Below are 22026 nucleotides of genomic sequence, written 5' to 3'. Positions count from 1 at the left end.
ACATTTTCTCAACAAAATAAAATTGGGTCCTATGATTTAAAACAATAAACAAAATTTTTAGGCAGGTTAAATCATTTGTGGCACCCCTGACTGACAACTCATAGAGTTTAAAACTCACCACCTGAGACGGGGGGGCCCTGGGGGATACAGAGTGCCGAGGGATGGTGGTGTTGTGTGAGGACGGGAGGACAAGTGGAAGCGGATGCTTGTAGATATCAGACTGTTACTGCTCAGGGACAATGTGATCTGAGGGCCTGGCCCCAGCAAGTGGGAGTAATAGAGAAAATGATGGTGACAAGAGTTTCTTGAAGGGAAAATTAGTAACACTTGCCCAGTGACTAGATATGGATGGTGAATGGCAAAGAGTGAAAATTTGTGTCTCTAGATGACGAAAAGCACAAGACAGTCAGGTGAGAAAACTGAACGCCTGAGCTTCCTTTGATGGAGAAATAACAAGGTCAATTTATGCCCTGTTGAATGTGAAATAGTCAAGTCAAGATGCCTAGCAGGAAATTAAAAGGAAACTGAGATAAAAGAGAAGGAAAGAAGTGAAGATAAAGATTAGGAGTCAGCAACACTGAAGTGATAGCTAAACTCACAGGAGGAATGGACTTGCCAAATGCCAAGTGTTGAAAGAGGCTGCCGGTTGATCAATAACTGAACCTTGGAAACGGTGGAGTTAAATCCTGAAGGAGCTGAGATTTCTGTTTAAACGTAGTGGATTGACCCTCCAAGTTCATCTGTGCTTCTTGCTAAACGCCACTACAATTTGAAGGTACTAGCAAATGTATGAAGCCACCAGGACACAAGAGCCAGGGAGGAGATGGAAAGTGTTATCTGACTTAGCAGAGCAGAGGGAGCTGAAACCTCCCAGCCTGCAGAGGAGAATACTAGTGAGAAGCAAGCCAATGATCCCCCCAAAAGCCCAGGGGCCCCATAGGCCAGGGTGTGTAGCAGACGTCGAAGTGTGTTTGTGTGTTTGTTTATTGGCAGAATGAATGACTGAAGCACAGAGACAGTGAGACTCAGCCCTGAACATGGAGTGTAGGCCACAGTGTGCAGACTGAAAGGTGAGCCTCCTACCCCTTCTCCAGCAGGCTCCTGCTGGGCAGGAAATTGGAGGATCCTTCTCTGAAGAAACTGAGCTGTCCCAGGGAGAATCCATGCTGGTGATAACATTGTAGAGCTAGACTATCTCACAGGGCAGCTCTCCTGCCAACAGAGTCTCCGCCGTTTCACTCAGCGCTTCCGCTGATTCACACTCCTCAGTGGCCAGTAGCTAGCGTACCTGAAAACTATCCCACATGAAACACAGAAGCCAAAACCTCAGAAGTAGAGACAATGCAGGAAATAGAAGAAAACTTTACACACACACGCACACGTCTTCAAACTGATAAGAGCAGAAACTGTCAACGAGGAACAGGCAATCAAAGAGCAAGAACAAGTTGTTAGAAATTAAAAATATAATAACCAAAAGAAAAAGTTTTATAGAGGGGTTTTAAGATAAAGTCAAGGAAATCTGAACAATTAGATAAAGAGAGGAACAATAGGAGAGAAAAAGTGAGAAAAGTACAGAATTAATTTGTGAGGTCCTATAGCCAACAGAAAGGAGTTCTAGGAAGAGAGAACCATGAACGAATTCTCCAAAGACAAGGCTGTGTGAGAGTTTTCCTGAATTCTTAAGATACGTACTAAGTTTTTTCTTTTAAAAAATGTCTTCTATAATAAGGAGAGCGTTAAATGCTGTAATTTTTTTCCTACACCAAAGATGGTATGAAGAGTTATATGGTCAAAGGCAGAGAGTTGTGAAAGCCATTGAAGGCTTTTAAATGGAAGAGTAGACGTGATCAGTGTCTGTGATTTTGAAAGTTAATTCTGATGGCAGAGTGGATGATGGATCGTAGGTAGCAAGAAATTGGTAACCGGAAGACCAGCTAGCATTCCATTTTAATAATCCAGGCTAAAGATTTGGGCTACAACACTCATTATCACAGCTTCCATTTATTAGACACCTCATATGTCATAGGTGTCACACCAAGTGCTTTGGTAGCAGTGACAAACTGTCTCCTCATGTGAACCCTACAGCATAGATATTATTCCTGCTGTCCCCATTGTACAGAACTTCCCAAGTTCACACAGCTAACGAGTGGTAAAGGCAAGCTATGAAGTCAAACCGTTTGATCCCCAAGCCCACATAGTGACCCGCTGCTTTCTGGCACCCAGACAGAGGAATGGAGCAAAGTTAGCTAATTTGAGAAATGGGCAGTTGAGTAGAGGATTTAAAATCTGCCCTCGCTGGAAACCTAACACACTGCTATTTAGGGGCCCAAAGGTTATCGTTGCAGAGTACCACATTTTTATATCACTCTGTCCCCAGCATCCCGTTGCTAGTGCTCAGTACACCATAGGCAGTTGCTAAGTGTTCATTCCTTCTTGGTCTTTTTCTCCTTGTTTAGAAACTTGGATTAGTTTCTGCAGCCATTTTTGGTGCTGCTGCCCTGGTTTTCTCTTAATTGCATCATCAACCACATATTCAGTCTCTCTCATCCTGTTTCTCTATTCCCTCTGGCTCCACGCCTCAGAGTCCCCTCCTAGTCTTCAACCTGAGCTGTCCTAACGGAGTTCTAGACCCGAGCGTCCAGCATGGTGGCCACCGAGTGTATGTGGAGCACTCGAAATGCCCTCACCTGACTGAGGGACTGAAGCTTTTATTTTAAAAATTAATTATTTATCATTGGAACATCTTGGGTATGTGGACCTCCTTTTTCAACTGTTAATTTTATGAAATCTATATACAGATTGAGTATTTCCTATGAGAATTTAGCATGTGAATTTGATATGTACTGTAAGTATTAAATACACCTTAAATTTTACAAGCTTAATATGAAAGTATCTCAGTAATTATTTTTATATTGTTTACATGTTGAAATAATTTGATACATGGAGTTAAATAAAAGGAGTTAAATAAAATAATATATTATTAAAATTAGTTTTACCTGTTTCTTTTTAATATTTTAATGTGGCTATTGGGTAATCTAAAATTAACATTTTATTGCTCACATTATATTTCTGTTAGTGCTGATTCTAAAATTTATTTCTAAGATGGCTTAGTATTCTGCTTGCTCTTTATTATTACAAACTACCACATTTTAGATGATAGATTTTACTAGTTTGTAGGTTTCTTCTGGGTAAACATTTTGAGGGTCTTTTTTGTCTTTGAGTTCTTAGCACCTAGCAACCAGCACGTGGTAGATGTGCATCGTACGCTTACTGAGTAGAAGCCCCTCTTTTGCCAGCCTTTCCCACATGCCTTCCAACCTTACGCCGTGCTTCATTGTCCTTCACAGTTTGCTCTAGCTGCCAGGGGTGTCTGAGAGCCACCGAACTTGGACATTGCTAGACACAAAGTTAATATGGGCTCAAAGAATAAATACGTTTCAGTTTTCGCTGAACTCAGATGATAGAGCTGAAACTCAACTGAATAGAGTTCTAGAAGTAGCTAAAGGCAAGCAAAAATTAGTTATGTGGATTTTCAGCTTTTTTTAAGGATGCATTACAAAGGAATTATAATGAATGTGGAATTGTCATCTCTATGATTTCTATTAGCATGGATGGTCAAGAATTGATATACCTGATTTGCTTTATTTGGAGGATGGAGGATTTCTAAAAAATCATTAACCCTAGTAAACCAAGTTTGAGTCTGCTTATTATAATAGGGCTCTTTGTACTTTGAAAAGGGGGTGGGTTTTCTTGTTCTTTCTGCAATTGATATGCATAAGAGGAAGAATGCAAAACCATGAATCCACTCATGAAATGTACCTTTGAAATTATTCACTCATTTTTTAAAAATGTGTGTGTGTATGTATGTGTGTGTGTGTGTGTGTGTGTGTGTGTGTGTGTGTTTGGGAGGGTAGAGGTAGAGAGAAAAACTAACTTGTTTAGGCATGATTGTCAATTTTATTTCTGTCTACTTATTGCTTTGGATAAACATACTGGAATGCTGCCAAAAATTCAGGTGGCTGAATACTAATTTTGCTGAAATTAGGTGGAACAGCCATCCCCTGCCAATTTTCTGTCTAAATATTATGCAGAAATTTGACTCTTGTAAGACATAAATCTGGTCAAAAATAGAGTCCTAATTTTCTAGTTAGTCAAGAAGACCTTCAATAGAGTAATTATTTTTGTTTTAGCTTTTACTTTTTATTTAGAAAAAGAAATCAAAGAAAAATGAAATGCAGTAAAAGTTAGTACTCATTTTCCTCATGTAACCAAATGTGGATTTGCAACGTTAAAGTACATAACACGTAGAGCTTTTTCTGACATAAAGCAGGAGTGAACCTCAGAAAACAATTAGTGCATCTTTCAAATGTACTGTAGTTATTGAATAATTACTCAAATAATGGTCAGTAATGGAATACAAAGGGTTATCTCTTAGCTAATCCTCAAGTAATGGAATTGGTGTATCTCTGATTTTTCTCTGGCCTTCCAGGGTTTAGAAGAATGAGACAGAGTGATTATGGAAACCAGAGGGAGCCACTGGAGGCCACAAGGAAAAGGAGACCTTATCTTAAGCAATTAATCAAGAAACTCATATTGTGGGACAATTATTCAGAGTTAATTCTAAAATAGCTTTAGAGCCCCAGGTCTTGAGATATTTTTTCCAGAATTTTGTCAAGGTCATTTAGAGCACTAGGATAATCTTACATTAGAATAAAGGTTTGGTTAAAGGTATATATAATATATTACTCTGTATCTGGGAGTAGGTGCAATATGAAAACGTAGCATCAGATGACATAAGTGTTGTCATTTTTTACTTTATTTTCATTTAGAACAAGGCCTTGATCCCAAAGGTAAACAGCCTTTCTCAGAGCACATTCTTAAGCGCATCGGCCTGTGGCATCAGTAGCATTAGAGGACAATATTGAAGTTTTGTAGTTAAGTCGGCCTGCCTCTCCTTCTAAAAGCTGGACAGTGGTGCCAATCGTGTGTGCTTGGGGAGTTTTTATTTGTATGTCATTTCAATATGATCAATTTCCTATTAAGTATGGTTAAGACTGACCAGTCATCTTAAGCTTCCTATTATTGTGACTTTTTTCCCATCAGTGGAAAAAGAAAAACCTATTATTTTCTGGTTCTTCTGTTTGTTTGTCTTATCTGATAGTTTATCTTGTTTATCTGCACCGTGAGCATTTTAAGACCTTTCCTCAACTTTCTCTACCTGCCTTCCTTGGTCTTTTCCTTTCTCCAGTCGAGCTTCTCTGCCGACATCGGGATGCTGGCCAGTGGCTCCCCTGCCTCCAGATGCTCTCTGGAAGCCTCGGGGGGCCAGGCCTGCCTTAGCCCTGCAGGCCCCTCCTCGCAGGCAGGTGTGTTCCCGCAGCAGGACCTCATCCTCCTCCCTCTTCCTGAGATGCTTGCAAACACCTTCATCATGTGGCTGTGTCCGGCTCCTGAATCTGGTCTCCACCGAAACGTCACTTCCTCGGTGACTATGCATTCCAAAGTGGCCCTTTCCCTCCCCACACACATGATCCTATTTCGTTGTCTTCCTCACACTTAATCATTTCTAATTAATCTTTGTATATGTTTGTTGCCCATCCACCGTCCTAGTAAAATCCGTGAATAGACAAACCTTGTCATTGGTTTGCTAACCTCCGAGTTGCCTGCCGTACACAGATCGGAACAAGCATTTGCCGGATGAGCGAATGGACGAGACTGCCTGTGCCTGGTGGTGCACCTTACCCTGACTGCCCTCCTGCTCTGGCCCCCGGCTCTGCACTGAAGCTGCTCTCGGGTCGCCAGGAACCTCATTTGTATTCTCTACAAAGCTGCTAGAGTAATCTTTTTCAAAACAAGACCGAACTATTTTAGAACTACCAGTGACTTCCTATTACTCTTCAGTGAGATCCAGACCCTTCGCTGGGATCCACGAAGGCCCGTCTGCCTCCCAGCCCTCTTACTCATCCACTCGTGCCTCATGCCCCGTCTGCGTGCTGTTCCCTGTACCTGGAATACTCTTCCGCTGGCTCGTTCCGGGTATTCCAGTCTCAGTTTAATTAATCATTATTCAGATAGTTGGCTCCTTCTGTTCTAGAAGCTGGCCTTCTACCCTATTAGCACCTCCCAGTTGTCATCTTCTATTCCTTTATCCTCTCTGTTGATTTTGTAGCACTGACCATGAATCATAACATTTTTTATGTATTTGTTGCTTTTCTTATATTCGACACAATGGAATACTCCCTAATCGTTGCAGCTCTTCTTTCTCATACCTGGTTATACTTTCTTTTCTGTGTTCTTTGTTCTTTTTTTTTTTTTTAATCTCTTCTGGTTTTCTTCCAGCTCACTGGCTGTCCCATCTCATTCTCCTTCTCCAGCCCCTCTTCTGTCACTACACAAAGGTTTGGCTCGTCCTGGAATCTGTGCTTGGTCCTCTGCTCTCTCTCTCTGTGTATCCCACAGGCTACCTTCAGTTCCTGGGACTCCAGCTGCCAGCAGGCCGTGTGGCCTGGCAGGTGGAAGCTTTCCTTCGGCCGGTGTGAAGGCCCTGCCCCGGTCAGCTGCGGCGGTCAGATGGCTCCTGAGGGGTGACATTAGAGATGTCAACAAAATGAGAGAAGCAGCAGAGAAGACCTGGGGGAAGAGCATGCGGCCCCCTGGGGGAGTGCAGGACGGGCCTGGCTGCTGGAGGAGCAGGGAAGGGCCAGTGTGTTAGGAAGAGGGGCCGTGAGGGAGCGGAGGCAGGGCCAGACCTTCTGGGCCCTTCCAGGCCGGAGGAAGGAACATTCTGCACATGGCTGGCTAGTTCTTTGAATTAAACTAAAACGTGTCCCAGTTTGGATCTGGAGAAATGTCTTGTCAGATATGGTCACAGTGTTATAGTTCATAAACCACATTTATTCTTTTCATCAAATGCTTCTAAGTACTGGAATTTCTTTCAAGTAAAATCTTTTATTGAAATCAGTAGTCCATAAAAGTACTTGATGCTGATGAGTATATATGCACATCATTATAAACAGTTAATCCTCATTATGGGCAGATTCTGGTTTTGCAAATTTGCCCACTCACTAAAATGTATTTGTAACCCCAGAGTCAATACTCATGGTTCTCTCACAGTCGTTTGAGAACACGTGCTGAGTGGCAAAAAATTGAGTCACCCACCACGCACATTCCCAGCTGAGGTCGAATGAGGTGACACTCTGTCTTCTTTTTTCAGCTCTCATACTGTAAAGAAGTATTGTTTTCTTGGTCTATTTATTATACTACCATATTTTTTGCATTTTTGTGCTTTTTGTTGGTGATTCCCCTATTTAAAATAGCCCCCAAGCACAGTGCTGAACTCCTGTCTAAAGCTCAGGAGGTTGTGCTGTGTCTTATGGAGAAAGAGTGTGTGTTAGACAAGCTTCCTTCAGGCATTAAGTTACAGTGCTGTTGGCCAGGAGTTCAATGTTAGTGAATTAACAATGTATCTTAAATAAAGCATCTTTAAGCAGAAGCACATATAAACAAGGTTATTGATCAGTTGATGAAAATGCTGTGACCAGAGGCTCACAGGAACCTAACCCTGTATTTCCCCTAGGAACAATGGTTCAGTTTTTGCTAATGCAGTGTTCACGGCAACTTTACAGACCATAACTACTGCAATAACAAGAAGTGACTGTACATGTATATGTAAATACAGAGTTAACATGCTGCTATGTAGCATGCCACCCCAAAATTCAGTGGTTTAAACAGTGACTGTGTATTAGCTCACAATTTTGTGAGTTGGCATTTTGGGTTGTCTCAGCTGTGCGGTTCTTCTGCTGGACGTGGCGGGGCTCACTCATGTTTGTGATCAGCTGGTGGTTTCCTGCCTCACTCCTGTGTCTGATGCTTTGGCTAGGGCTCTGGGCCATGCACCTCTCGTCATCTGGCAGGCTAACCTGGGCTCATTCATGTGGCAGAGGTTGCAAGTTTTTCAAGAGCAGCAAAGAGCAAACCTCCATGTGCAAGTGTTTTCCAAGGCTCTGCTCTGCCACATTTGCCAACTGTGACCCACTGGCCAGAGCGTCACATGGCCACCCAGATTCCAGTAAACCCCACCTCTTGATGAGAACTTTAGTATCCCATTCAAACGGCATAGATGCAGAGAGGGGAAGAATTTCTGTACTTTTTTATAGTCTAACTCCTATATTAAGCACTTTTGCTAGGTTCTTGACATACTTTGTCTGTTACTCAAAAGCCAAAAAGGTAGTACTTTCTGTTAACTTGAACTGGCAGAAAAGGAATTTGAAGTTCAGAAAGATTAAGTCACCACATAGCCAATAATTGGCAGAGGCACATCATATAGATCTGGATGCTGGCAAGGTTTTTATTCTTTCTCTAGTGTTTTGCCTTCTGATAGATTTGCCTAATTTATCTTATTCTGGGGTGGGGAGGGACAGCAGTAAGATTCGTTTCATCAATACAGGACAATACCATTGTCTGTCTTGAGAAAGAAACTGTATCCTATGCATAGTCTTACTATTGTAGTAAGTTTAAGAAAATCATGATAATAATGATTTGTGAATGTGTGGCACTTGATCATAAATTTGATTTGCGGGAAGGACTTACATCCTAGGTATGGAATCTTAGTTGTAACAGAATTGATTCTGAAAGACTTAAAGGAAGATGATTAAAATATTAGAGATATTGACATTGTCTGAAGAGATCTACTTGTATTTATTTCTTGTAAAAAAAAATCCACGATATTACCATAGCTGGGCTCTATTATGCTATTGTAATCATATTTGAACCGGGAAGGGTGATTAACGATAGCAATTTATTGTATCTGAGGAGGAGAGAAAATAGGAGATGTTGTCGTTATCATAAATCATATCATAAATAACCAAAAAGAAGCACTCAGAGTGCTCGTGTGGTGTCAGCAGCCAGCCTTTTCAGGCACGTTAGCCTAGGATGTAGCCATAGAAACCCCAAAGTCATATTGTTATCTTAGTCTTGCTGCAGTTATATGATACAACAGTATTAACATATAGATTAGGCCATTTATAATACTAGGTGTCATTTCAGGTTGGCTTGCTTATATAGCATTTTAGTTTTTTATTGTGCAGGGTGTTGGTGAAATAGTGCTTTTTTACAGGTCAGTGTGAATATAGGTATTTATAACACATCATCTTCACTCTACTATCCGTTTATTGTGTTATTGATTGGTTGTATGTATGAATTGTCATTGCTTAATTGTCTCGTCTTTGCTAGTAATTTGATTTTTTTAAGTAAATAGGTTTATTTTAAAACTACATACTTAAACATGTGGAATTGTGTTTTAAGGGTCCTATTTCTGTTACATTATAGACAGGACAATTTTAAAATATTTTATAAGGAGATGTAGATGGAATTAATTTTTTTAGCCTCATTTAGAACTAAAAGATAAAATGATGAAGTGGGTTATGATTGCTTTTCATGCCACTGCCCTTCTGCCTTTCCCAGGCAGCCGGTGTCTGTCACCTGTCATTTCCCACTGCCCCAGGCCCCTCACAGCAGCAAGCCACCTGAGCCTCAGCCTCCTGGCACAACCCTGTGTTCCAAACCACTAGATCCTCAACATGCCATCCGATTCTTTCACCTACGATCCATTTTCCCAGTCTTCTCACCTCAAAAACTAGGATAGAGTTGTTCATTTGTTAGCTTCGTTGTCTTAAAAATATTTTGACAACAACATTTTAAAGATACTGCCTTTATCCAAAGACAGAATTTTAGGCACTGCTCATGTTGGCCAGTAAGATATCAGTCTCCCCCTGGACTTGCTCTGTCCTGCCCTTTAGATCCTCCCACATCCGTGGTCAGCCACCCATAGAGATGGCCCTAATCATAAAGATCTTCAGCTCTTGAAGTAGGAGGCCAGATGTCAGTACTTTCATTTTGCAGATGAGAAAACTTAGGTCTTGGGAGATTAAATGGGCTGTGCCAGGTTGAACTGTGGTGCTGGGAACAGATCCCAGGTGCACTTTCAGTCCAGTTGATTTCCTGCCTACTCAGCACTTCCAGTTCTGTCCTCGTGACCCTTCATGTGGCTGCAGTGTACCTTGTGCAGATCCCTGTCCTACCACGTGAACTGATGTCCACAAAATGTGGTTGAGTCAGGACACATGTCTTATTTGACTTTATATTCCTAGTTAATATAGTGCTTAACATAGTGGCATTCACAGTTCATTCAGGAATAGGTGAATGAATGAGTTTTAGTAACATTGAGTCACTTCAAGCAACTGGGTACAATAAATATACCTGATATTCAGACAAATAGATATTTTTGGAAAAAAATATGCATTTTAAAGGATCCTTTCATACTTGTTAATAAAAGGGGAATCTATTTATAAAAAACAGTGGGATGAATAGACTGGTCAGAAAATAGGCCAGGCACGGTGGCTCTTGCCTGTAATCCTAGTACTTTAGTAGGCTGAGGTGGGAGGATCACTTAAGGCCAGGAGTTCAAGAAAATGGTATAGAATTTGCATCATCATTGTAGAAATTAGTTTCTGCATGTATATTTTTAAACAATTATGAGAAATCTAGCTTTAAATACATTAAAATTTTGGTGAAATATATGCAGATAGCATTTTATCGTCCTTTTATTTAAAGCTTAAAAATACAAGTATATTTTCTGCTTCATTTGAGAACATGCCACTGAATTTTAAAGTTGCATGCATCTGTGTAGTTAATGAGATAAAAAGCTTTTGTGCCATGTGCAAACAATTTCCTTTTTTTCCCTAATGTCTATGAGCTTTTTAGATTATAGTGTTTCTTTAAAGGCATTTACTATTCTAGTTAAAAAGATATTTTGTTCTAAGTCAATATTTATAGTAGCTTAGAATTAACCTCCCCAAATCCTTTTGGTATGTTCAGACTTTATTGCTTTGTTTTGTTTTTGTTTGAGAAGTTTGGTTAAAAAACATGTTTTTTTTTACTATTCCTCAGGAAAATGTAGGAAGTATGGATTATTTATTTGTATTAATAAAGAAGGAAAATTAGAATGGAGTTTGTAGTGTCCTGCCCCCATCAACATTTGTGAAGTTTTTAAAAGATGGACATTAATATGGATACATGTTGTTTGTTTTATGTGATTAAAAAAGAATTCGACAGTTGTTCTGCAGTCACACTTTGATGCATTTAGGGTAAAGGAGCATGATATCTTCTACTTATTTTCAAATAGTTCCCCCCAAATTATAACATAATTATGTAATTATGTATAATAATTATAAAATTATTATATAATTATGGAAGATGAATGTTAATTTAGGTGAAGGGTATTCATGAGTTCTTTGTAGTATTCTTACAACTTTTCTGTAACTTTCAAATTATTTCAAATTAACAAGTTAAAAAATAATTTTATAATCAAATGTTGACTTGGAACCATTGATTGTTTAAATGAGAAGTTACCTTATAGAGCATCTTTGTCTCCCTGTTTTTCTGTCCATTATGATAAGATGCCCTGCTACCGATTAAATGTCTGCTTTAAATTGTATTTCTAACTGCGGTGATGCATTTGCACTCTCCTTCATACTATTTGATGTCATTTCCTTTTTTGACTGGTGAGAAAGCGTCCTATACATATAAAACATTTGGCAGAGTGAAAAGTTCCTTTTTACCACGGCAGTTTTTACTTTGGTTGAATAATAACATTCACATTTTAGTGACTCTATTTGAAAAATATGAAAGAAAAATAGAGTTGTTTTAATAGTGGACGTGAACCTTTACCAGTAAGTTAACCTTTTTTTGAAAATAGGTATTTCCACACTGGTTTAAGTGTGATTCTTCATGCCTTTGTTGTTGTTAGTGTCTTATTTTTTCTCCTAGAAGCATAGAGGCTATATCATAATTTATGGTATTCTTTGATGAGTGACAGTGCTATTAATCATAACACATAATTCTGAATAAATTCTCACACAAGGGGAAAATAAATCAAATGTCATATCACTGTTAACTTTAGCCAAATTTTAGCGTAATCGGAAAAGACAACTCTGGTTTTGTGCATAATTCCTTACTACTCCTTTAGCAACATGAGCATTAATACTTATCCAGAACTATCTCCCCTTACTTCAGTGTCCATTATTCTTGAGAAGTCTACCCAACAGCTCTCAGCTGCTTCCACTGGAGGATGGAGTTATCAGGGCCGACGGCTGAGGTGACATCCATTTGACCTGTAGATGCTAACTCTGCACTTGTGCTGTTGCTGTGTGGTTTTACAGAGATTATGGGGAGGAGAGTTGTTTTTTGCTTTTTATAATCTTCTCAAAAGGGTTATAAGGTTAACTTTACAACGTGTATCTCTGTTATTGACCAGTATTATTATTCAGAAGTTTGAATACTTACCTCTAATTAGCAATTTTCACAATGCTCTCAAGGTAAATGATGCTAATGTCCCCATCTTCTAGATCAAGGGTTAGGGTTAGTAGGGCACTAAGGAGTTGAAGAACTTGTTTAAAATCTCACAAATAATAATCAGTTTTCCTTGAATTGTTACTTTTTTTCCTCCAGTATTTGTTTATCACACAGGTACAGAAGAGTCCTTTCCTCCAGTTTTAAACTACTGCTGCCCAGTTGGCATCACTGACTAAATGTTCATCCAAATCTGTGTCTCAGGATCGAGCTAATAGTCATCGCCCTCTGTTTCTTTATTTCCTGTTTCTGGTGATCACTACACTAATCATTCACCAGGGCTCACAGCCTTGAAACTGTTCGAGTCCTTCCTCAACTCCTACACCCGATCACTTATCAGCTTCTACCCACCCAACTCCAGAGTACCACTTAGCTCTCTTGCTCCTTTGGTACCACTATCCTAGTCCAGTCCATGTCACCTCTTGCCTTCATCGTTCCAGAAACCCCTCAGTTGCCCCCTCTCCCTTGGAGTCTAACACCTCCCATTCCCTATCCATCATGTACGTCCCTGCCAGGGTGGCTTTCCCGGCACATACCCCAGTCATCTTCCTCTGTTGTCCAAAAGTCTTCACTAGACCCAAACTACCTGTAGAATAAAAATCATGGTCCTTTTTCTGGAATTCTGGAATCTGGATGCAATTTTACTAAATGTACTTTCTACTGCTCCCCATCCTGCACCCTACTTTCCAGACAAATTAAGTTATTTTCTGCTTCTTAAGCACTTCTTGTATTCCACCTCCATCTCTGTGTCATCTGACCCCTCCTCCTGGACTTGACCACTCCCAGTCTCCAAGATTCCCAAACACCACGTAATCACTCCAGCCTCCCCTGCGTGCTGACCTTGCGGTGAGCGGTCTCTCCTCTGGCCTGCTGCAGCACTTTGTCTGTCTGTGGCACTGATCACTTTCTGTGCGCTAGACAGATCCATCATTCCTCCACTAAACTGTGAGCTCTTTTAGGTTATGATTTATTTCTGATTTATTCCAGTAGCTCTTTCAGCCTTTATCACTGTGCATTATAGGTGAATATGTGTGGAAAGAAATAATCTGATCTTACAACAACTCAGCCAAGGAGGCAGGCAAGTAACATTAACTCCTTTTGAAAGGTCAGGAAACAGGCTTAAAGAGGTTAAGAGATTCCCTATGGCCTGTTGCTCTGTAGTGCCAGAACTCCAGCTGAAACACCACTGTGTTTTGAATGCCTATGCCAAATGCATTCCGGTGTACCGCACCACCTCTGCAAGTTGCTCACAGCAAACAAGCAAAGGAGAAGACATAGCAGTATATGAAATATGTCCAGAGAATTAAAATTTGTTGCAAACACCTTAAAAAAGTTTGCCTTTCTGTCATTTGTGAGGGTAGTAGTCATATGATAACCCCTCTCTTAATTTTCAGAGGGGGTGTGTATGTGTATGTACACGAGAGGGAGGCGGAAAGAGAAAGACACTGTCTACTCACGTAGGAAAAGAACCAAGTAAAGAAACAGGAGAAGACAAACAGGAAATGCATAGCGAACTCCAGACCCCGAGGTTAGGGCCAGACCACTGGAAAGGACAATAAGCAGTCTGCACACCTGCTGTCGCCGGTGGCTAAGGGAACGATGGCGCACCGGTTTCGAAGACCCACGAAAACTTACTGCTTTACTCTCTAAATCCTGTAAATAATTTCCCTTCTTTCCTAGAAATCATGTTGGAAGTATCGTTTTTCTTCGTTAGGTTTTGTTACGGGCAATAACACTTCTTTTCTCTTCCCTTACCAGAGGAAGAAGAGGAGCAGGTGCCCACTGACGGGGGCACCTCAGCAGAAGCCATGCAAGTGCCCCTGGAAGAAGACGATGAACTGGAGGAGGAGGAAATCATTAACGATGAGAATTTCCTGGGCAAGAGACCACTGGACAGTCCTGAAGCTGAGGAAATGCCCGTCACGAAGCGGCCGCGGCTGACGAGCACGAAAGGGGACGCCCCGGACGCGGTGCCGCTGGAAGCGCGCGAGCCGCTCAGCTCCATCAACGCGCAGAAGGTGCCCCCGCCGCCGGCCCCCGCGCACGCACAGGACAGCGCCGGCCTCGGCCCCGCCCCCCCGGAGCCGCCCCCGCTGGCTCCCGCAGCCAAACCACAGATGCCAAGTGCAAAGCCGTTAGAGACCAAGTCATTTGCCCCCAAAACAAAGACTAAAACCAGTTCTCCCGGACAGAAGATTAAATCACCCAAAACCACCCTGTCACCAGCCATGGTCGGAAGTCCTATTCGGTCACCAAAAACTGTATCCAAAGAGAAGAAGTCGCCAGGACGTTCCAAGAGCCCCAAGAGCCCCAAGAGCCCCAAGGTTATGCCCCACGTCCCCCCAGCACCTGTCAGGCCGGAAACACCAAATAGGACTCCTGCTGCTGCCGTGAGCGAAAAGCCCAGCAGAGAGGCCGCTCCCGCGAAAGCCCCGCACGCGCCGGCCGAGGCGGGGAAGCCGAGCGTGGAGGGTGCTCCGAGAAGGGCCGCCGTGGCCGATAAGACCATCGACGCCTCCATCGATGCCGTGATCGCGCGAGCCTGTGCTGAGCGAGAGCCGGACCCCTTCGAGTTCTCTTCTGGGTCGGAGTCCGAAGGAGACATTTTCACCAGCCCCAGGAGAATTTCGGGTTCGGAGTGCCCTGCTCCAAAAGCCTCCACGTCGGCGAACAGTTTCACGAAGCCGGGGTCCACCCCCCTGCCCCTTTCGGGCGGGACCTCCAGCTCGGACAACTCGTGGACGATGGACGCCTCGATCGACGAGGTGGTCCGCAGAGCCAAGCTGGGAGCGCCGGCTCGCGCGCCCCCCGGCTTCCCCTACGGCTCCCCGCCCCCTGGGTCCCCGCCCACGCCCGAGCCCCCGCACAAGGTGTACGAAGACAAGGCCAAGCTGCCTTCGTCCGTGGAGGTAAAGAAGAAGTTGAAAAAGGAGCTGAAGACCAAAATGAGAAAGAAAGAAAAGCAGAGAGACAGGGAGAGGGAGAAAGACAGAAACAAGGAGAAAAGCAAAGAAAAGGACAAAGTGAAAGAGAGAGAGAGAGACAAGGAAGCCGGCAAGGAAGCAAAGTACCCTTGGAAGGAGTTTCTTAAAGATGAGGATTCAGACCCCTACAAGTTTAAAATCAAAGAATTTGAAGACGTTGACCCGAAAGTGAGATTGAAAGACGGAATTGTGAGGAGGGAGAAGGAGAAGCATAAAGATAAGAAAAAAGATAGAGAAAGGGGCAAGAAAGATAAAGAGAAAAGAGACAAAGAAAAAGCTAAAGATAAAGGGAGAGAGGATAAGACGAAAGTGCCACCAGCCCCTCTGGTGTTGCCCCCAAAAGAAATGGCCCTGCCCCTGTTCAGCCCGGCCGCCGCCGCCAGGGTTCCTGCCATGCTGCCCTCTCTGGCGCCCATGCTTCCAGAAAAACTATTTGAGGAGAAGGAGAAACCTAAGGAGAAAGAAAGGAAGAAAGACAAAAAGGAAAAGAAGAAAAAGAAAGAAAAAGAGAAGGAAAAGGAAAAGAAAGAGAAGGAGCGGGAGAAAGAGAAAAGAGAAAGAGAGAAGAGAGAAAAAGAAAAGGAGAAACACAAGCATGAAAAAGTAAGCAGTTTCTCATTTTCGGCACTTTCTGAGCAAAGTCCTAGTGAAAAATGCAGGTAAACAAAACCAGCAATTATATCTGTATTGGGGATATAAACCGCCCATCACTTAACTGAAAATATGCTTGTAATGAGGTTACAGAATTTAATTTTAACTCTGAAACCCATAAACTTATAATCAGGCCCTCTGTACACTAGAAGATGTTAAAAATTCATAGCCTAAGAGGAATCTAATCACAGACTATAAACTCTCTATTAACCATACTAATCTCTGGTAGTTTTTAAAAATCTGTGATCTTAAACTGTGAATAATATTGTTTGCTAATTACCATCTCTTATTCCTTCCATTTTCTGCTTTAATAAGATTAAGACACGTTTGTGAGTACCTAGGCTCATCTGGCAGCCTGGTTGGTGGGCAGAAAGTGATTCCACGTAGCAGGAATGTTTTCCCATATAGGTCGGTCGGACTTCATGGAGTACAGCCTGAGAGCTGCTGGAGACCCCGCAGTTCTGTAAGAACCGGGACCTTAGTCCTGGGCAGGGGGTATGACCTCTGCGTTTGTGGCTTTGCTTTTCAGTCCGTGGTTCTCTGGGTCATGGACATTGACTGGTTGATTTGAAATTTCTCTTAAACTTTCTAAAAAAATATCTGTTGGTGGTTCTGTCCCTAGAGCACCTTAGAGATCCTTTCCCTGCTCTATAGAAGCTACCCTCTTTGTTTGAGCTTGGCTACAAAATAATACTCAGTACTTTTTCCCACATAATAAAATATGATGTATTTGACCTACAGCAGATAGTATTAGCAATAATTGTGCAATATTTTTTACTTCAAACTTGCCTGGAAAATTGATTTAGCTGACAGCAGTGATGTCAACTCTCACGTTTTTCGGCCCAACTTTATTCTTTCTTTGTCCTCCTTGGGTCTTCTAAAATAGGAGGAAGTAGAATGAAAATTCTGGTTATGAATAACTGAACATTGACAAGTTAACAAGACACAGAAATCCAACTCTTATTTCCACTTAAAAGTCATTTTATCATTATCTTATTATATTATTTTTATACAGCACTTGTCAGATTTTAAAGCACATCCACACACCTTATTTTCTTCCCCTAACACAACTGTGACGGCGGTCTACTGGGTATTATTATCAACATTTATGGATGAGAAAATGAGCCTGAGAGAGTGACTTGTCCAAGCTCAAGATCACACAACCAGCAAGAACCGGGTCACTTACCATGCAGAGACTTTGCATGTTGAGATGTGTATTGTTAGAGATGCTGCCTGACAGCAATTAGTCATCTGTCCGTCATGTGCCTAGTAACCTGGCAGCTGAGTCCTCAGTGAATCCAACAGGGCACTGTTGCTTTCATCATCATCTTCCTTCGGAAAGTCCGCGGAGTTGTTTCAGCAGCCGTCATGAACCTGAGCGAAGCCCACCAGGTTAGGTTTGTGACAGCAGTCGTGCCTTTCCTCAGCATCGGCCTGGCTTTCGGAAAGAAAGTTCCTCAGACTAGCTTGGTGGGAGGCAAAGGCTCAGTCACTAGTAACACAGATTTCACCCAGCAGAAGAAGACAAGTCCTTGTATCAGTTCTGATGTGTTACGGATCAGAGAAGTGACAGAAGATAAAGAATTATAAAAGTCAGTTATCTTATAGGACCTTCAGAAATAATAAATAATATTGCCTATAGAATTAGACCTGAGTTCAAATCCTGACTTGCATGAAATTGGGCAAGTTGCTTCTATGAGGATTACATGAGATACCATACCAGCAAGACGTGCTTGGGACTGTAACCGACACGTATGTAAATGCTCACACATGGAGATGGTGATGGCGGTGGGTCATTTTGGATCAACCTGTAAAATGTAACGAAACCTAGAGTTCACTGCTTCATTAGAGTTCACTACTAGCCAACCTACATCAATATGGTGAGTCAGCTGCTGTTAACAGTTTTTAAAAATTATTTTGGCATCCTTGGCATTGTTTTAAATTTTAGCCCTTTATACGAACAGGAAAAAAACAGGCCCATGGTAATGCCATTGCTAAGGAGTAGAAATTAGGATATCACATAAGCAATAAGAGTTGTCTTTTTTCAACCCCACTTAATCTCCCCAGTATCAAACCATATGAGTAAGCAAATATATACCTGAAATGGGGTTACAAATGGTGCAAGAATTTTCTTGGGTATCCAGAGAAATAAGGCAACAAGGAGAAACAAAAATGAGGCACATGTAAGCTGCCACAAGAAAATATCTGCTATCAAGAAAATGAAGGCCACAATTTTGTCCTCCCTTCGTGTCATTCTGAGCAACTCTGACAGCCATTGACCCAGACCAGCAAGCAGGAGCGGGATTGTTTCTCAAAAGAAATCACAGCCGGGCACAGTGGCTCATGCCTGTAATCCTAGCACTCTGGGAGGCCGAGGCAGGAGGATTGCTTGAGCTCAGGAGTTCGAGACCAGCCTGAGCAAGATTGAGACCCCGTCTCTACTAAAAATAGAAAAAATTATATGGACGGCTAAAAATATATATAGAAAAAATTAGCCGGGCATGGTGGCTCATGCCTGTAGTCCCAGCTACTTGGGAGGCTGAGGCAAGAGGATCACTTGAGCCCAAGAGTTTGAGGTTGCTGTGAGCTAGGCTGATGCCACGGCACTCACTCTAGCCCGGGCAACAGAGCGAGACTCTGTCTCAAAAAAAAAAAAAAAAAGAAAGAAAGAAATCCCACATTTGTTTTGCCTACTTATAAAGTTTTACCAGCTGTATCCACTTTTATCAATACCAACAACCAATAAAGATATCGTTAATTAAACAGGAATTTGCATTGCAGGTGGAAGGGACTTTGGCTTTGGAATCCAGCAGACCTGGAATAAGGTCTAGGACAAGTGTTTTAGCTTCTTTAATCCTTAAGCATTTCACCTTTAAAGTAGCAATAATAATAATAACACTGAAAACAGCAAAGCAGTGATAGTTAATGTTGAGTAATCACCATTGCTAAACACCATGCTAAGCACTCTGTATATGTTTAATTCCTTACCACAGCCCTCTAAGGTAGATACTGTAATTATTGTCACTTTAAGATGAGAATCTGAGGCGTAGAGAGATAAATAGACTTGCTCAAGATCACACACCTAGTAAGTGATTGAGCGGGAGCCAGAATTTCAGCCCCGGCTGTCAGATGCTATAATTTATGGTCCTTACCACTGCACTTTCCTATACTGAGCTAAAGATGGGATAGGGCTGGGCGCGGTGGCTCAGGCTTGTAATCCAGACACTTCGGGAGGCCAGGGCAGGGGATCGCTTGAGCACGGGAGTTGGAGACCAGCCCGGGCAACCCAGTGACATACCATCTCTATAAAAAATAAAATAACTAGCTGGGTGTGGTGGCACAAATCTGTAGTCCTAGCTACTTGGGAGGCTGAGCCAGGAAGATTGCTTGAGCTCAGGAGATCAAGGCTGTATAAGCTATGATCATGCCATGGGCGATAGAGTGAGGCCCTGTCTCTAAAAAAATAAATACAATTTTTGAAAAAATGGGGTGAGTAAAATAATGTATGCAAGGCATCTGGGTGAGTGACGCACCATCAGGAGGCCAGATCATTTTTCCACTAGTGGTGATAACCCAAAGAATGGCGACTTATTCACGAACTGTTAGTTCCCCTTTGTGGCAGTCATACACCTCAGCATTAGGACTGTGGTCTGTCACTTATTTAGAATAGAGCCACACTATTTTTTTCTAAAAGACATGTTAAGGCGATTATGTTGACCAGTTGCAAACATAGCCATAATAGTTTTAGCCGTGATAAACCTAAGAGTTAGTACATTTTAGGGCGGTTTAAAATTTTTGTTCAAATATTTGTTTCTGTGCATGACAGCGTATCTGTTGCATGGCTTAATTTATTTCAGACTATTGATCTTTGGGGTTTAGATGAGTGTACAGGATTATTTTAATTAAAATTCCCCTTGATATTTTAAATGTTTTTTGGAGAGAAGATCTGTGAAGAAATACATACATCTTGTTGTTTTTGTTACTGGAATCGGACAGTTGTACCTATAATCTTAAATAGAAGGTAAACCAAAATCCATCTGTCCAACTTGGGAATATGTTTTTATATTTTAATATGCTCTCATTCAAATATAATCTGGAGAGGAGCAGTAGAGTTTCACCCAATAAACAATGACATCACCACCTGTGCATAAATAGGCCCCATGTGGGCCCACAGAGCGTGGGCTTTGGCTGTCCCGTGACCTGGGTGGACATTCTAGGTCTCCCGCACCCTCCTTTTTCATCACCCTCCCTTGACCTCTCGGACTCTCTGCTTCCTGCCTCTGTCTCCTTCCTCCCATTCAACACCAGGAAGAGACAGCATCATTTTAAAGTATAGATTACCTCTGCTTAGAAACAGTAGTTTCAGATCTTCTCTAAGAATATTTTGGCTTAAAACGCCTTTTCTTCTGCCTTCTCATAGAAAATATTAAATGATTAAATTAAATGTGTCATTTAATTGAAATGGGTAGATGACTATAACAATTCAGAATTTTCTTACAAATAATAATGTTGATAATCACCCCATGCATAATTGACAGTTGTTTATAATGGAAAACCCATAAATTCTACAAAGTGTTCTCAACATTTTTATCCTATTGATTGATAAATTGTGTTACTTGAGCTGACATTGGCTAGTGAATGAACTGACCTGGATGGCAGATGGTATTAGTAGCTACCACCTCTTGAGCGTGTGCAAGTGCCAAGTCTCACCAGAACTCGATTGTTTAATTCTCCCAGCAGTGCTGAAGGTTTGGTATCGTTGCTCCTATTTTATAGTTGAGAAAACTGTGCATGGAGAGGTTTCATAACTTGCTGCAGGCAGTGAGGGGAGCTGCCCAGGTCTGCCTGCCCAAAGCCTTGTTCTTTACCACCCGGAATGGCCTTGGCAGGCGCGTCACCCAGTCTGCGTTGGTGCACCCAGGTGGGGGGTGTGGATGAGAGGCATGAGAATGGCTTAACACTGGAGAGTAGGGTGACAGCAGGGTTTCATACAATTCTGGTTGTTGAAGAGACCTTAAAGAGCTCCTCTTCAACCGCCATGTTTTAAAGAAGAGGAAGGGGATGTCCTCACTTCTTTAATGACTTTAACAACCAGAACAATTAAAACTTTTAATGTGTCTTTATCCCCAAGTCTTGTAGGATCTGCCGCCAAATGATTTTTTATTTGTTCTTTAAAGAATAATAAATAGCCTTACTGGTTTGTGCCTTTAACAAAAGGTTCTCATCTCTTTTCCCTTCTGTTTAAAGTGATATAGTCTCATTTCAAGTCTTTCCTCATCAGCTGTCATCATTCGCTAGTGAAATGAAGAGTTTTTAGTAAATAACCCAATAAAAGGGGGAAAAGAGTCCCTTCCTGTTCCTCACAACTGTCTCTTCCAAAAGGAAACCAGTAGTAATGTTTCAATGAGTGTGTTTGAGCTTGTAGAGGTTTGCCCAGGGCGGCCTCCCAGCCTTCACGTGAATGAACTCAGCGCCTACTGAAAGCTGAGTTCTGGTTCAGTTGTCCGAGTGGGATAGCACTTGTTACACTTAACCACAACCACACAACTTCTGCCTTTTTAATATTTTAAATAGTTTATCAGAGTTTAGTCAGAGAATGTTTCTAAATGGAAATAATGTTAATGACCTTAATTGTTAAAAAATACAACAAGATGGTTTCCAGCCATAGTTCAGCATCCCAAATGTTCAGTTATTAAATTCAGCTTTCATCAGTACTATTTATGGGTTTTTTCCTGCTATATCAGCATAGATGGGAATCTGAACTAGTGCTTGCTGAACTTGCTGCTACCTTAGCTAGTACACATATTTATTTTTTAATGAAAGGCATTTAACATTAAAAAAAAAATAAAAATAACTCAGATTATATTGACAAAGCTGCCCATTACCTTTGCAGAAAGTCCCTGTCAAAAGATAAACTTTAAAGCTGAAATGCATGAAAGAGTTCCAAGATAGAATTTAAATTTGAACTGATTCTTTATAGATA

The 22026-nt window shown here is 41.7% G+C and overlaps 1 protein-coding gene across 2 annotated transcripts in view; it reads left to right on the top strand.

Annotated features, from left to right (window-relative positions):
• The window catches only part of TAF3 (TATA-box binding protein associated factor 3), a 129144-nt gene that overhangs the window by 79899 nt on the left and 27219 nt on the right, over positions 1 to 22026 (top strand). For both annotated transcript variants that reach the window (XM_045536037.1, XM_045536042.1), the window contains exon 3: positions 14167 to 15995. In XM_045536037.1, coding sequence (XP_045391993.1) covers positions 14167 to 15995 — 1829 coding nt within the window. The remainder of the gene's footprint in view (positions 1 to 14166; positions 15996 to 22026) is intronic.

This window comes from Lemur catta, chromosome 1 (genome assembly GCF_020740605.2).
Source record: "Lemur catta isolate mLemCat1 chromosome 1, mLemCat1.pri, whole genome shotgun sequence".
NCBI classification, from domain to species: Eukaryota; Metazoa; Chordata; class Mammalia; order Primates; family Lemuridae; genus Lemur; species Lemur catta.
The sequence above is the reverse complement of the archived record's forward strand: the minus strand, read 5'-3'. Positions and strand labels throughout refer to the sequence as shown.